This window comes from Enhydra lutris, unplaced genomic scaffold (genome assembly GCF_002288905.1).
Source record: "Enhydra lutris kenyoni isolate GAN:26980312 unplaced genomic scaffold, ASM228890v2 scaffoldscaffold1, whole genome shotgun sequence".
NCBI classification, from domain to species: Eukaryota; Metazoa; Chordata; class Mammalia; order Carnivora; family Mustelidae; genus Enhydra; species Enhydra lutris.
Genome location: NW_019154085.1, coordinates 40,393,236 through 40,407,764, shown reverse-complemented (window position 1 = coordinate 40,407,764; position 14,529 = coordinate 40,393,236). Strand labels below are relative to the sequence as shown.

The following is a 14,529-nucleotide window of genomic DNA, read 5'->3' as shown; positions in this document are numbered from 1 at the left end:
CCTGGTCTTGGCTGTAGCAGGTCGTAGACGAGAAAGGCAATGGGAAGAGAAACAGTCTTTTATTGAGGGCTTACTGTGTGCCAAGCCCGGTGCATGGTGCTCTCCTACTTTATGTCAGGGGCCTCCCAAGTATGCGGCAGGCATCTGTGTGCAGGGAGAGAGGAGGCAGGTTAAAGGACGCTACTGTGCATGAGGGAGCTGGTGGCCATCTGAGCCTTCCCCTTGCCTCATTCTCAGAGTGGCTGAGGGAGGCCAGGCCTCAGGCTCGCTCGCTGTTGGAAACACGGGTGGCCTCCAGCCTCCGAACCTAGGCCTGCGCCCCTCCTCCTTGTGCTGGTGGGCCCCGTCGGGCCCCAGAGGCTCCCTAAACCCGCGTCTACCCTTCCAGCAGCTGCGGCCCGGGAGCCATGCGGAGACCCTCCAGGAGGCCCGCGGCCCGGTGCACTGTGTAGCTGAGATCGCCAAGGGCTGCGCAGCGGGGCCAGCGGCACCATGGAGACCCCATATTCGATGTCTGCGCACTACGACGAGTTCCAGGAGGTCAAATACGTGAGCCGGTGCGGCACCGGAGGGGCACGCGGGGCCTCGCTGCCCCCTGGCTTCCCGCTGGCCGCGGGGCGCAGCGGCACAGGGGCCCGGGCAGGGCTGCCTCGCTGGAACCGGCGCGAGGTGTGCCTGCTGTCGGGGCTGGTGTTCGCCGCCGGCCTCTGCGCCATCCTGGCCGCCATGCTGGCGCTCAAGTACCTGGGCCCCGGCGCCGCGGGCGGCGGCGGGGGCGCCTGCTCCGAGGGCTGCCCCGAGCGCAAGGCCTTCGCGCGCGCCGCGCGCTTCCTGGCCGCCAACCTGGACGCCAGCATAGACCCGTGCCAGGACTTCTACTCCTTCGCATGCGGGGGCTGGCTGCGGCGCCATGCCATCCCCGACGACAAGCTCACCTACGGCACCATCGCGGCCATCGGCGAGCAGAACGAGGAGCGCCTAAGGCGTTTGCTTGCGCGGCCCGGGGGTGGGCCGGGCGGGGCCGCCCAGCGCAAGGTGCGGGCCTTCTTCCGTTCGTGCCTCGACATGCGCGAGATCGAGCGGCTTGGTCCGCGGCCCATGCTCGAAGTCATCGAGGACTGCGGGGGCTGGGACCTGGGCGGCGCCGCTGAGCGCCCCGCGGCCGCAGCGCTCTGGGACCTCAACCGGCTGCTGTACAAGGCCCAGGGCGTGTACAGCGCGGCCGCGCTCTTCTCGCTCACCGTCAGCCTGGACGACAGGAACTCCTCGCGCTACGTCATCCGCGTGAGTGCGTCCCCCTACCCAGTTACCCGCCGCGGGTGGGGGGGCGCCGGGACCCGGGACGCGGCGGCCCCGCACGCGCGGCCCCCGCGCAAGGAGACCGGTGCAGAAGGGGAGGGGAAGGGAGGGGAGCGCGCACCGGCAGAGCGCGGGAGGAGGGCGCAAGTAATTTCCCTCGAGTAATTACGGTGTTTAGTGGAGCCGCGGGAGCCGCAATTTGCCAGTCCTGTGGCAGGCTGTGAGAGCACAGACCGAGGGGTGTGCCGGTGGGCTGGGGCGGGCCAGAATGCCCTGGGCCCCAGCTCTCAGGTGGGGGGTGGCCCGCAAGTGCCCTTCATATGTGGGGAAGGTGAAGGCTGGCGGGAGGAAGGATGAGGGCACGGGCTAGGCTGGGGAGGGGTGGGGGTTTCTACCAGCTTCTCCGGATGAAGGGGTAGTGTCTTCGTGCTCCTGGGGCTTGTGTCAGTGGCTATCTGGCCCGTCCTCTGGTCAGTCAGTTTGCAGGAACCTGGCATGTTGATCTCTGACCTCTGATCCCATCCCTCTCCCCAGATTGACCAGGATGGGCTCACTCTGCCGGAGAGGACCCTGTACTTAGCTCAGGATGAGGAGAGTGAGAAGGTGTGGGGGCCTGGGATGGGATGGCAGGGACGGCGTGGGGCTCCGGAAAGGTGGGACTAGGGCCTGACACTGCCCCCACCCTTGAACTGTCCCCTCTTGGTGCAGATCCTGGCAGCATACCGGGTGTTCATGGAGCGCCTGCTCAGCCTGTTGGGGGCCGAGGCTGTGGAGCAGAAGGCCGCAGAGATCCTGCAGCTGGAGCAGCGGCTGGCCAACGTGAGGGAGGGGGCGAGGGTTGGCTGTGGACTGAGGGGAGGGGGCCCGGAGGCAGGTCTGGGTCAACACTCGCCTTCACCTCCAGATCACAGTGTCGGAGTACGATGAGCTCCGGCGAGATGTCAGTTCCACGTACAACAAGGTGACGCTGGGACAGCTGCAGAAGATCACCCCCCATGTGAGTGCAGCCCATGCCGGGAGGTGCTGATCCTGGGGCTCCCGGGCCATCCCTTCCCCAGGGCCATGGACGGGCTCCTGTGTCCGCCTTGCCTCTCCTGGACTCCCTCCCTGTCCTCTGTGGTCCCTGCCACACCCAGCCCTACTATCCCACTGCCCTCTTGCCCCGTGACAGCTGCAGTGGAAGTGGCTGCTGGACCAGATCTTCCAGGAGGACTTCTCGGAGGATGAGGAGGTGGTGCTGTTGGCCACAGACTACATGCAGCAGGTGTCCCAGCTCATTCGCTCCACACCCCGCAGGTACCGCTGCCAGTCACCCAACCCTGTCCCCCTGCCACTCCAGGCCCCCTCCCCTGCACCCCACACCTGTCTGCTGGGTGAGCTCTGAATTCCCACTTTCACTTCTGTCCAGTAGCCACTCTGGGGTGGCAGGTTAAGAGCACTGGAATAGGAGTCCAGATTCCCAGGTTCAGACGTGGCTCTCAGCAGCTCCCTGGGACCCTGGGCTGGGCTTGTGGGCTGCCCAAGCTGCAGCTTTCTCCTTGGGGAATAGTGAGGCTGAGTGAGCCCAGATCTCAGAAAGGGAAACTGGGACCGTAGCCTTGCCGCCCCAGCCATCCAGGGGGTAGTCTCCCTGGTGTCTGGCCTCCCTGGGGACGAGCAGAGGCCTCCTAAGGCCAGGCTTGAGGCAAACAGTCACCTTGAGCACTCCACAGCAAAAGCATCTGGTACTCCGCGGGAGGGGGAGCCGGGGGCACATCCTGCTGTGTGGGGGCCCAGCCCTTTTCCCTGCCAGGGCTCAGGCCTCCCCAGGTTCCACCTCCATGCACTGGGATGACCCTCACTCATGTGTGGGTGCTAGGTGTCACCCCAGGGGGGTGGGGGGTGCCCTTGGGTGGCCCTGGCATGGGGGCATGTCTGGACACCCAGAGGTCTCGCGTGGCCCTCAGGATCCTGCATAACTACCTGGTGTGGCGTGTAGTCGTGGTCCTGAGTGAGCACCTGTCACCGCCATTCCGTGAGGCGCTGCACGAGCTGGCCCGCGAGATGGAGGGCAGTGACAAGCCGCAGGAGCTGGCCCGTGTCTGCCTGGGCCAGGCCAACCGCCACTTTGGCATGGCACTCGGAGCCCTCTTTGTACATGAGCACTTCTCAGCTGCCAGCAAGGCCAAGGTCAGGCTGCCCTGGGCCTGGGGATTGGGTGCGGGTGCTGGGCTGAGCATTAAGTCCTCCCATGGCCTCAGTCTGAGAATAGGGAGCCCCACATATCCCCCTGCAACAGGGGCTCAGCCTTTCTCTGGGGCTCCAGACTACCTCTCACCAGGCCACCTCCCCCAGAAAGCCTACCTGATCTACCCACCAAAGGAAAACTTCCCCCTCAGGCTCCTGCCCATCTTTCTCTGCCACGCTCAGTACGCATGGCCTTGGGAATGCGTGGTCCTTGCTGGGGTGGTTTGCTTCCAGATTGTGAGTTTCTCCTTGGGTGCAGGGCCTGGATCTCCACCTCCAAGGTCTCCCCTCGGCGCTCAGCACCAAGCTTTTAGGCCGAGGAAGTGATACTGAATTAGTGGTACCCCACATGACACTTGCCAGGGGGCCCAGAGCTAAGGCCCCCGGAGTGGACCCCTGATCCCTGGCCCCGACCCTTCAGGTGCAGCAGCTTGTGGAAGATGTCAAGTACATCTTGGGCCGGCGCCTGGAGGAGCTGGATTGGATGGATGCCGAGACCAAGGCAGCTGCTCGGGCCAAGGTGCAGTGGACCCTGTCCCCATTTGTAGGTTCCACAAACATTTATTGAATGCCAGCTGTATGCCAGATGGGGGTAACTGAAGAGACAAGATGCCCCTTGTGGAGTTGGCATCAGCCAGTCTAGTCTCCTCTGTCCTTGGGCCCCACCTTGGGGCTGGCCCCAGAGCTTTCTCCCTTGGGATGGTGGGGGCTGTCCCCTGAGGCCTTGGCCCACTCTGGCCGCCGCCATCTTGCCCGCAGCTCCAGTACATGATGGTGATGGTGGGCTACCCGGACTTCCTGCTCAAACCCGAGGCTGTGGACAAGGAGTACGAGGTGGGTCTTTGCCTGGCCTTGCCTTGCCCAACCGGGGGTGGCTTCGGACCCTTGGTCAAGACCCCCCGGGTGGCTCACCATCCCGACGGAGGAGGAGCCACGGCCCTCAGCTGAGGGCCCCTTGGAGGACATGGGGCCGGCTCCACACAGTCCGGCCAGGCCCCTCGCCCGCCGTTGAGCGCTGCCCATCCCCCATGCAGTTTGAGGTCCACGAGAAGACCTACTTCAAGAACATCTTGAACAGCATCAGGTTCAGCATCCAGCTCTCAGTCAAGAAGATCCGGCAGGAGGTGGACAAGTCCACGTGGGTGCCTGGCCCCGAGCTGGGGGAGCCGGGGAGGGAGGTGCCTTGGGGAGAGGCTCCTTCCCAAGGCCGGGAGGCTGGTAGGGCACATGGGAGGCTGGTAGGGCACATGGGAGGCTGGTAGGGCACACGGCCTCACAGCCATGCTGATGCAGGTGGTGGGAGAGGCATTGGGGGGCGGTGTGCTCAGCCTAGGGGAGGCATAGGGCGTGGCTACAGGCTGGGCCACGCCTTTAAGGAGGAGCCAGTTGGGAGGTGGTGGTGGGGCCTCCCTTGCTCACCCCCACCTCCCTCCACAGATGGCTGCTCCCGCCGCAGGCCCTGAATGCCTACTACCTACCCAACAAGAACCAGATGGGTAAGGGGCCGTGTCCTGCAAGGGGGCCCGGGCGGAGGTGGGCGGGTCTCTTGCTGACCCCGCCCTCTTTGCAGTGTTCCCCGCAGGCATTCTGCAGCCCACGCTCTATGACCCTGACTTTCCACAGTGAGTACCCAAGCTGGCACAAGCCAGAGCCGGCACTGCAGTCTTGTCTGCTGGGTGCATGAAAGCTGCTCAGAGTGTCCTGACCCGGGCTGGGCCCCGCAGTCATGACAGCGACAGATCCTGGGTCCCCATTGTCCTACCTCAGCCTTGGGTATTTAGAAAAATGTGTGGCTTTTTTTTTTCTCCTTTCTTTTATTTATTTTTTATTTATTTTAAAAGATTTTTTTAAAAAAGATTTTATTTGACAGAGACACAAGGAGAGAGGGAACACAAGCAGGGGGAGGGGCAGAGGGAGAAGCAGGCTCCCACTGAGCAGGGAGCCCAATGGCAGGCTGGATCCCAGGACCCTGGGATCATGACCTGAGCTGAAGGCAGACGCTTAGCCGACTGAGCCACCCAGGTGCCCTTCTTTCTTTTATTTATTTATTTTTTTTAAAGATTTTATTTATTTATTTGACAGAGAGAGAGAGAGAGATATCACAAGTAGGCAGAGAGGCAGACAGAGAGAGGGGGAAGCAGGCTCCCCGCCGAGCAGAGAGCCCGATGTGGGGCTCGATCCCAGGACCCTGGGATCATGACCCGAGCTGAAGGCAGAGGCTTAACCCACAGAGCCACCCAGGCGCCCCCCCTTCTTTCTTTTAAAGGTCCTGAGTTCCCCCTTACCTGGTTTGAGGCTCCTTTAGGTGTTTCAAAAGTGAAGTGAGACCCTAGTGATGAAGAAACAGGTCAAATCCCACATGGGGTGCCTCAGTTTCCCTCATATCTTCCTCCAATCCGGTCTCTTCCCCCATCCCAGCGCTGTTAGATGTGTTTTCCTAAAAAAGCAGCTGCAAAGGTATCATTGGTCCTTTTTACATATTGTGTGAGCACCCTGAGGCATGAGTGTCCCAAGACTCTGAGGACTCCAGCATGGCCTCCCTGAGCCACCTTTGGCCTTTATAGGGGCCTCCCGGGGCCTGGGCAGCAGCACATAGCTCCCAGAGGGTGGGTGAGGCTGGAGCCTGACGCTGCTGCCATGGGCCCAGGTCTCTAAACTACGGGGGCATTGGCACCATCATCGGACATGAGCTGACCCATGGCTACGACGACTGGGGTGAGGCCAGGGGATGTTGTGGGAGGGGAAGGACAGGTGGTGGAGGCAGGGCACTGATGGGCTGGGTTGGGGAAGGGGCTCTGGGGCTGAGAATCGGTGCCGCCCCTCTGCCCATGGCCCACAGGGGGCCAGTATGACCGCTCGGGCAACCTGCTGCACTGGTGGACAGAGGCCTCCTACAGCCGCTTCTTGCGCAAGGCGGAGTGCATCGTCCACCTGTACGACAATTTCACAGTCTACAACCAGCGGGTGAGAGCCCCCTGCTGCCCCTGAGGCCCAGATGGGCACAGATGAGCATGAACATCTGCGTGCACACATGTGTGCCAGGTCCCCGTGCACATGCCTGGGGTCTGCATAGTCATTCACTCAGGCATGTGAACAAGTTCACATGGACTCATGGGACATGAGGTGCAAAGGGGTCAGAGCCCCATCGAAATCCTCTGGGAAAGGGAGAGAGAGTGGGGGCTGGGGCCCAGGGCAGCAAGGCCTGAGGAGGGTCAGTGCGCCACAGACAGCCCCTGGCCTCTTCCCTTCTCGGCAGGTGAACGGGAAGCACACCCTTGGTGAGAACATCGCAGACATGGGTGGCCTCAAGCTGGCCTATTATGTGAGCCGCCCCTGCCAGGCCCTTCATTCCCCCAGGGAGAGGGTGGGGGCTGATGAGGACTTAGCTAGGGACATAGGCACCCCTGCCTCCCTTCCGCAGGGAGCTCTGGACTGGGAGGGGCAGGGCCTGTGACTTGCACAGGGTCCACTGGAAAAGGAGGGACTCCCAGGCTGCCTGTAGAGTGAGCAAGGAGGGCTGCCTGGAGGAGGCAAGGGCTGCCTGGGGTTAGCCCTCCCAGGAAGGAGCACAGCTTAGGGAAGGTGGAAGGCAGGGAACCTGGGACTCTGGACTGTGGACAGTAGGAGGAACAGGGGCTGGGGAGGGGCTGACTGGGTAGAGGGTGAGTCTTTCTCCACGCGGGGGCCACCGCAGCTCCACACTGTCACCCCCAGGCCTATCAGAAGTGGGTACGGGAGCACGGCCCGGAGCACCCACTGCACCGGCTCAAGTACACACACAACCAGCTCTTCTTCATTGCCTTTGCCCAGGTGGGGGCCGGGTGGGGGCCGGGTGGTCACTGGGCAGGGGTGGGGATGTAGCTCTCAGCCTGTTTCCCACCAGCCAGGTGGAGACGATGGCCTTGTGGGTTCGGAGAAGGGGGTAAGGCCTAGTGTGCTGGGGGGAAAGGCTGGCAGGCTCTGCTCAGCGGACTCCTCGGCTTCATCTTCCCCTCTCCTCCCATCCCCGACCCCGGGGCCCAGAACTGGTGCATCAAGCGACGGTCACAGTCCATCTACCTGCAGGTGCTGACGGACAAGCATGCCCCCGAGCACTACAGGTGCGCCCACCCGCTCGCTCTGGGGCTCCCCTCCCTGTGTCTGTGGTGAGAGCAGGTGGGAGGGGGGATGGGCAGCTGGGGGGTCGGGACCCCCAGGGACCCTCTGCAGGTGGGTGGGTCTCTTCTCTTGCCTCAGGGTACTGGGTAGCGTGTCCCAGTTCGAGGAGTTCGGCCGGGCCTTCCACTGCCCCAAGGACTCACCCATGAACCCAGCCCACAAGTGTTCCGTGTGGTGAGCCTGGCCGTCCGCCCATCCTCACCACCTGCCCTGCGCGAGTCGCCTCCCTGCCGGCTGCCGGGGCAGGCATGGACCTGGCGCCGGCCTGCTGTGGGCGCCACCCGCCTTCTCAGCCCCTCTGGGACCTGGCCTTCTTGCTGTCCCTTGCTTCAGGAGGGGCCTGGAGCAGGCATGACATTGGGCTCCAGGAGGGCGTTGGGCAGAGATGCTGGGATCCCCAGCTTTGGCTCTAAGGAGCCAGCCCACCCCCCAACACCGGCCAGGCCAGATCATACAGGCCCCACCTTCACTGTGTTCTCGCTGCCAAGTCTGGTCAATAAAGTGCTGTACTATCGCCTCGGTTCCTTCAGGGGGTCCCAGAGCAGTGGGGCTGAAGGGGTCCCTTTGTGGGGAGGCTTAGGCCCTTTGCACAACAGGGACCCTGGATGAGACCTGTCTCTTCCCCCAACCACCTGTTTCTCCCTCCCCCACAGTCCTGTCAAGGCTCCTGTCCTGTTCTGGGGGTGCCCCCAGGCCAGGCACCAAGCCAGTGGTCTGTACTCTCGTGTGACACTGGGACTCACTTTTGCTGAGTCGAGACACTGTGGGACCTTCTGCAGGGACTCTTAGCCAGTCACGAGCCCAAGCCTTGGGCTCAGCATGTCCGAGAGAGGAGGGCTGGGGGCTGGGGGCCGGTCCGTACAACATGAGTCACCCTCCAGTCTGGAGTGGAGGCTTCAGGGATGGGAGAGAGGAGCAGTCAGGGGCCGGTGCTGAGGCTCCAGGCCTGGCCTGTGGCAGGCCAGGGAAGAGGAAGGACGGCCCCATCGTGGACAGGAGGGTGGGGGTGCAGGGAGCAGCCACACTGGGTTATCCGAGGGATCCACAGTGAGGGGGGACCCCTCAGTGGTTTCTCTTCCTTCAGGGACAGCCTACAGCCCCCCAGCATCGCTCCGTGTGGCCCGTCCCCAGCTCCCCCTACTCTTGCGAGCCCAGCTCCTGTCAGGCTCAGAGTACATCTGTCCCCATCTCAGCCTTGAGTGACATTTAAAAAGTTCCTGTGTGTGAGCCTCAGGCACAGCAACCTTGGGGAGTGAGAGCGCAGGCGCCAGCGCTGATGGGGCTCTAGTATAAGAGGGTGCTACGTGGCCCCAGGGGCGGGGGGGGCTCTACAGAGAAGAGGCAGGAGCCTAGAAGAACCCCATGGGAACAGGCGAGCTTCCCAAGGGCTGGGCCTCCTTCAGGAGACTGGGGAGGCCGCAGTCCTCAGGACAGAGCTGTTCCTCAAGGGCAGAGGTGGGGCCCACAGGGACTGGGAGCCTGGTAGAGGTGCGGTGTTTAGGAACTACCTTGGTTTCCCCTCAAAGCCCCTTTCCCTCTGTGGTGGGCACGTGTATGCCAGATCCCTCAGCTGCTGGCGCACTCCAATGTGCCTCTGGCCCCTGGTGCAGAAGCAAGTTCTCTCCTTGCCACCCACTGGGCAGGGCCTGGTGTCTGGGACCCTCTGTACCCTGTGCCACATCCCAGCCATCTACCAGGGATCCTGGCGGGAATCAGAGCCCCTGGGCCCAGTCCTTCTGCCTGCAGTGACCCGGGGGCCCTCCCGGTTCCCCAGCTCCACCCAAGACAATCCCTCCTATCTCCCGTCCAGCTTGGAAGAGGTCTGGGGTGGACAGGCCCGGGGATGCACTGCCAGCCGACCCACCAGGGTCACTTCCGCTCTGTCTCAGGACAGGGTGCCGTGAAGCCCTAGCACCCCTGGGGATGAGTCCTCCTCCTTCCATCTGGGCCCAGCTGAGGGGGCCAGAGGGGCTCGTGTGTGGGGTGAGGGTGGTGGTGGGCCCCTGGGAGAGGATAAAGTTTCCCAGCCTAGAGGCTGGTCCAGCAGGAAGCCAGGGAGCCCTGGGCTGCGAAGTCCCCAGGGGTGCCTCAGCCCGACGACCCCGAGCCGGGCGATAGAGATGTCGCCGCTACCTGGGGCTGCCGGTCTTCTCACACTTCTTCAGGGAGAATGGAAAGGGATCATCGGGTCAGAGGGACCTCAGGCAAGGCACACCCGAGCACAGAGTCCTGGTGCGTGGACAGGGCCCACGAAGTTCACACACAGCCATACAACCTGGAGCCACAGTGTGGACCAGCAGGGCACGATGGTGACATTGCATGTCACCCACTGGTTCCCAAACCGCCTTTCCAGACAGACCCTGGGTGTATCCTCACCGTGGCCCAGCACCATGGACAGAGTGACGGGACAGCCCCTTCAACAGAGAGGGAAATGGAGGGGAGCACAGTGCTCGACTAAGTCACGCTCTTGCACTCAGCCTCGGCCCCCTCTGTGTCCTGCTCAGAACCACACACGTAGTGTCTAGTGTCGCTGCAGGCCGTCCCTGCCAGGACCTGTCTGCTAGGCCCCCTGCTAGCAGCCGCGCTGAGGATTAGCGGATGGATTCTACTGGGGTGGAGGAGCCAAGCAGGGTCAGCACGGCTGCCCGCTTGACCTCCGTTTCCTTTGTGTTAAGTGAAGGCCACGAGTGCAGAGAAGCCCCTTTGGGTGGCCATGGTGCAGGTTGGATAGAGCTGGGCCCATCCACCCACCATCCCCGGGGGTGTGGGTGTCCTCGGCGCATGGGTCCCTGGGAAGACAGAAAGCAATCTGCAGCTAAGTGTTTAACAGCAGGGAGAGGAAGGAGGATAGCTCACAGCTGCGTGGAAGCTTCCGGGTGTCCACCTGTGTGCCCATGTGCGGAGTGCCTCCCGGTTCCTGTGGTGGCCCCCGTTCTGCCATCCCACGGCTTTGAGACCTTGAGACCAGGGGTCGCTGCTGGGGGACCTGGCAAGTGAGTCTCCCTCTGGGTCCCAGGAGCATCATCAGCCAGGGGCTGCCTGTGATGGATGGGTGCTGGTGATGAGTCTGCCCCCCGCAGCCCCCACTAAGTCTTGGCACGGCTGCTGTCTCGGCAGTGTCAGCCGGACTCCAAGTCTTCAGGAACAAGGAGGCCGGGAGTACCCGCGGGCTGGGGCACCCACTCTGTGCAGATCTGGGAAGGATTGGAAACCAGCTGGAGAGGGGTGCCTGAGCTTCCCTGCCTTGGGTCTCAGAGGGAATGTGGGTGTTGACAGCCCTGGGGTTTCGGTGGCACCCAGGAAGGGACACAGGTTGCCTGATGCCACCGAGCTGCCATAAGCCCCAGGCCTTTCTAACCAACTCAGTGGAGCCAGATTCAAGTTTCTGCCGTTCTTGTGGCTGCTTCTGGGCTGACCTGATGTCCAGGGGCTTGTGAGGTACCGTAGAGGCAATATTTTTATTTATTTATTTTTAAAGATTTTATTTATTTATTTGACAGAGAGAGAGAACACAAGTAGGCAGAGTGTCAGGCAGAGGGGGAGGGAGAAGCAGGCTACCCGCCGAGCAGGGAGCCCGACATGGGGCTCCATCCCAGGACCCCAGGATCATGACCCAAGGGGAAGACAGCCGCTTAACTGACTGAGCCACCCAGGTGCCCCAGATGCAATATTTTTAAATGGCTTGACCCCCCATTTTAAAAATGTTGGGAGGCCCAGGGTCCTCCATATGCAAATACCTCTGGGGGTGGGTTCTCAGGGGGCTTAGCTTTCTCCTTGTGCCTCCTTTCCCACCGCTGGGCCCCCTATGCTGGGCAGCTCCCCTATTCCTTCCCTCTCAGGGACCACCCGCACGAGACTGGGTGGAGTCACAGACTTTATGGAAGGTTGGGGTGCTTCAGGGGCCCTTTTTGTGCTTCCTCTCCTTGTTCTCCTTCTGCATGCCTCCCCCTTCCCCAAACTGGCCTTAGAAACCCACTTCCTCTGGATTTGTTAAAAACAGCCATTTCCCTTCTCCCCTGCCAGCTCCAGGCTGGTCAGAGGCTGAGCACGGTCTGGAGCCCAGAGACTATCCTCGCAGGCCACCCAGCAGCAGGACGGCAGGCTGTGCCAGCCCCGTGGCCCTCCTCTCCTCCCACAGCTTCTGTGGGAGCCCAGACTCCTGGAATTTGAACGGCACGTTGCTGAGCCAAGTCTGAGGACAGCATCTCCCCGGAGACATCCACCGGGTCACCCAGCCTTGTCCGCAAAACTGCTGGAGATGGGGACTCCCAGATCCCGAGCCCCCTTCCCTTTGGGGGTTCCTGCTCTGTGATGGTTCTGACCACAGGCCCTTTGGCCCTCCCTGTCACCCCACGCGGGCTGCATGGGTTCACCTGAGGCCCAGGACCCTCTGAGGGGTCCCCGCATGAGCTCATCAGGTCGGATGGGAAAGAAGCGGCGCCCGGCTTTCCCACCTCAGCTGCTACCCCCCCAGGAGGCTCTCTGGCATCGGATCAAGCTGATTCATTGGGCGGCAGGCAGCTTGGATCCCGGAGCCACTGTCACATGGTGCCGTTAAGCCGCATCTCTCCTTGTCTATAGTTTGCATAAATAATAATAATAAAAAACCCTTCCACCTTCCTTCGAGACCAGAACGGTCGCAGGGACCGCTGACAGGGATCTGCAGGGAGAGGTCCGCACGTGGCCATTTCCTTCTCACCCGAGGCACCCAGGGCAGGGAGGGAGGGGAGCGCCACACTGGCTGATCAGGAGACCTGCAGGCTCGTGAGCAAAGGAAGGGCAAGGACAGGGCGCCCCTCAGGGCCTGGATGCCCCCCTGGGTGAGGGTGGACCGTGGGTGGCCTCGCTCTTTGAGACAGGGGAGGGGAGGGCAGCTGTTTCTTCCCTGAGGGGCGGCTTGGGAGCCTCCCACTTTGTCCCTGGGCACTGCGCCCAGCACGTTGGCACGGCCTGGGCTTCCCCAGTGACAAGGTTACGCCAAGGGGAGCTCTGGCTGCCTGTTGTCTGCGCTTGGGCTGCTGAGGCTCTGTTCGGCTACAGTAAGCAGGTCAGGGGGCCACTTTAGATCGGAGGGTACAATTGGAAATACCGCACACCTTCCTGGAGGCCTGGGCGGGGGGAGCCCACCAGGAGGCAGAGGTTGGGGGGTGGGGAGACCTGTTTCTGGAAAGGGAGAGTTGGGGGCTCACAGCATCAGATGGGAATGTCAGCCTCAAGGTCAGGACAAGGGTACATCTGGCATCCTGTCTGGGGCCTCCTTAGAGACAGCGTGTCTGTTTTTCCCCATCGAGACACATCCTGGAGCAGCCGCCTGAGCCGTGGGGGCTAGGTGCGGGACACTTCATGAGCTGGGGCGTGAGCCCGACCAGTGATGAACCCATAGCCAAAGGGAGCTGTTTAGCCTGAGTCCTGTCTGGGGGTCCAAGCATGCCTGGTCCCCTATCTGCTTAAAGGGACCCTGGGCTTTGCAGAGTGCCCATTGTGGGCTGGGCTCTGTCATCCTTAATCCACCTGCGGCCTTGCTACGACACTGAGCAGGGCCACCCTAACACGGGAGTTAGTGTTTAATGTCGAGCTCCCTGCTGGCCCCTGTACCCTGTCATTGGGGCACCCAGCCCGACATAGTCGCTGGTGTCCCGGGCAAAGAGAATGAGGTGTTCAGGGAGGGACACCCCCTCCCCGTTTGCTCACTGCCAGTTCTCTGTGATGCACTAGAGTTTAGCGTGTCTGCCTAAATGGATTTATGGGTAATGCAGTCTGGTTTTAAACAAACAAATCCTCCAAAAACAAGTAGCTTCCAAAAGAGTCCCGTACAGAAATTGCAAATATGCAGATAATCCCTCCCTCCTCCCCCGGAAGCAAGCCCAGAAGTGGCAGCAAGGACATGTCCTCCCTCCTGACACAGGCTCGTCCTCACCCACGGTGCACACCTGATGAGAAACGAGCCCCAAATAACCAAAATAAACACAACCGAGCCAAGCTGCTGGGAAAGACTCCCCCTGAGTGACTGCTGCCTTGAGGCGCTCGTCAACAGCAGCCGGACAGCAAAGGCATTTAAAAAAGAAGCTTCCTGAACATGGAGACAAACCCCCACAATTCTTCTTCCAGTGATGTTTAAAGTTAGGCGCTTTCAACTCAGTACTTTTCTGATATTTCCCTAAGCAATGATAAATATTTGGAAAGCTCTTTTAAAGTTTCTTGCATAATAGCACGAGACAAAAAAAAAAAAAAACACCTACCACCAGGCAAACACTTAGGGCTTTTTTTTCCTGCCGCAGTAAAAATGGCAGAAACAATGAACAGAAAATGATCTGTCGACAAACCGAAAGGCATTTCTTTGTCAGCAAATACTGTTGAAAGATGTAGAGAAAACACTACCACAGATTGGAAGGAAGTGTTAGCGCAAATTACCCAGTGTGGGAGGTTTGCTGCGCAGTTTCCACGTATCTCAGCTTAAGGTAACTGCTGGCTTCTGGTCTAATAATGAAATACACAAACCATTTGTGTGTGTGTGTGAGTGAGAGAGAGAGAGAGAGAGAGAGAAAGAGAGAGAGAAAGTCAGAAAAGGAAAGACAGAGCAAAACAGTGAATGCCTTGTTTAATAAGAACAATTGCAAACGGGGTGGGGGGAGTGTCAGGGAATCCCCGATGGAAAGGTTACCAGGGAAGGGTTTTTTAAAGGGTTCTGGATGAGGGAAAGGTAGAGAGATAGCAGCACCTCCAAAACTCATGCACTGGTCCATCCAGTCAAACCACTGCAGGAAAGAACTAGAAGCTAGAGAGCAAAGAAAAGGCTGCAGGAACCCTCACTGGTATTAACTTTATAAAGTCAGGTTTGTTCTAATA

The 14,529-nt window shown here is 60.9% G+C and overlaps 1 protein-coding gene across 2 annotated transcripts; it reads left to right on the top strand.

The window, feature by feature from the left end:
- The first annotated feature begins 492 nt into the window (after window positions 1–492).
- On the top strand, window positions 493–7,861 carry LOC111144248 (endothelin converting enzyme like 1). Of its 2 annotated transcripts, none has more exons than XM_022498479.1 (17): window positions 493–1,284; window positions 1,834–1,902; window positions 2,008–2,118; window positions 2,204–2,296; window positions 2,471–2,595; window positions 3,246–3,468; window positions 3,947–4,045; window positions 4,285–4,359; window positions 4,560–4,657; window positions 4,963–5,021; window positions 5,096–5,147; window positions 6,173–6,240; window positions 6,365–6,489; window positions 6,782–6,847; window positions 7,240–7,335; window positions 7,549–7,625; window positions 7,762–7,861. In XM_022498479.1, the coding sequence occupies exons 1-17, from the start codon at window positions 493–495 to the stop codon at window positions 7,859–7,861; spliced, it is 2,328 nt and encodes a 775-aa protein (XP_022354187.1). The 2 variants fall into 2 exon arrangements, with proteins under 2 accessions (XP_022354187.1, XP_022354179.1); XM_022498471.1 differs by having other exon boundaries at window positions 4,560–4,663.
- Window positions 7,862–14,529: the final 6,668 nt, after the last annotated feature.

Bases quoted from the DNA above. Each gene is read 5' to 3' on its own strand.
- LOC111144248 (XM_022498471.1), top strand. From the start codon at position 493: ATGGAGACCCCATATTCGATGTCTGCGCACTACGACGAGTTCCAGGAG. The intron at 1,903-2,007 runs GTGTGGGGGCCT...CTCTTGGTGCAG, and splicing joins AGGATGAGGAGAGTGAGAAG to ATCCTGGCAGCATACCGGGT. The intron at 3,469-3,946 runs GTCAGGCTGCCC...CCGACCCTTCAG, and splicing joins CAGCTGCCAGCAAGGCCAAG to GTGCAGCAGCTTGTGGAAGA.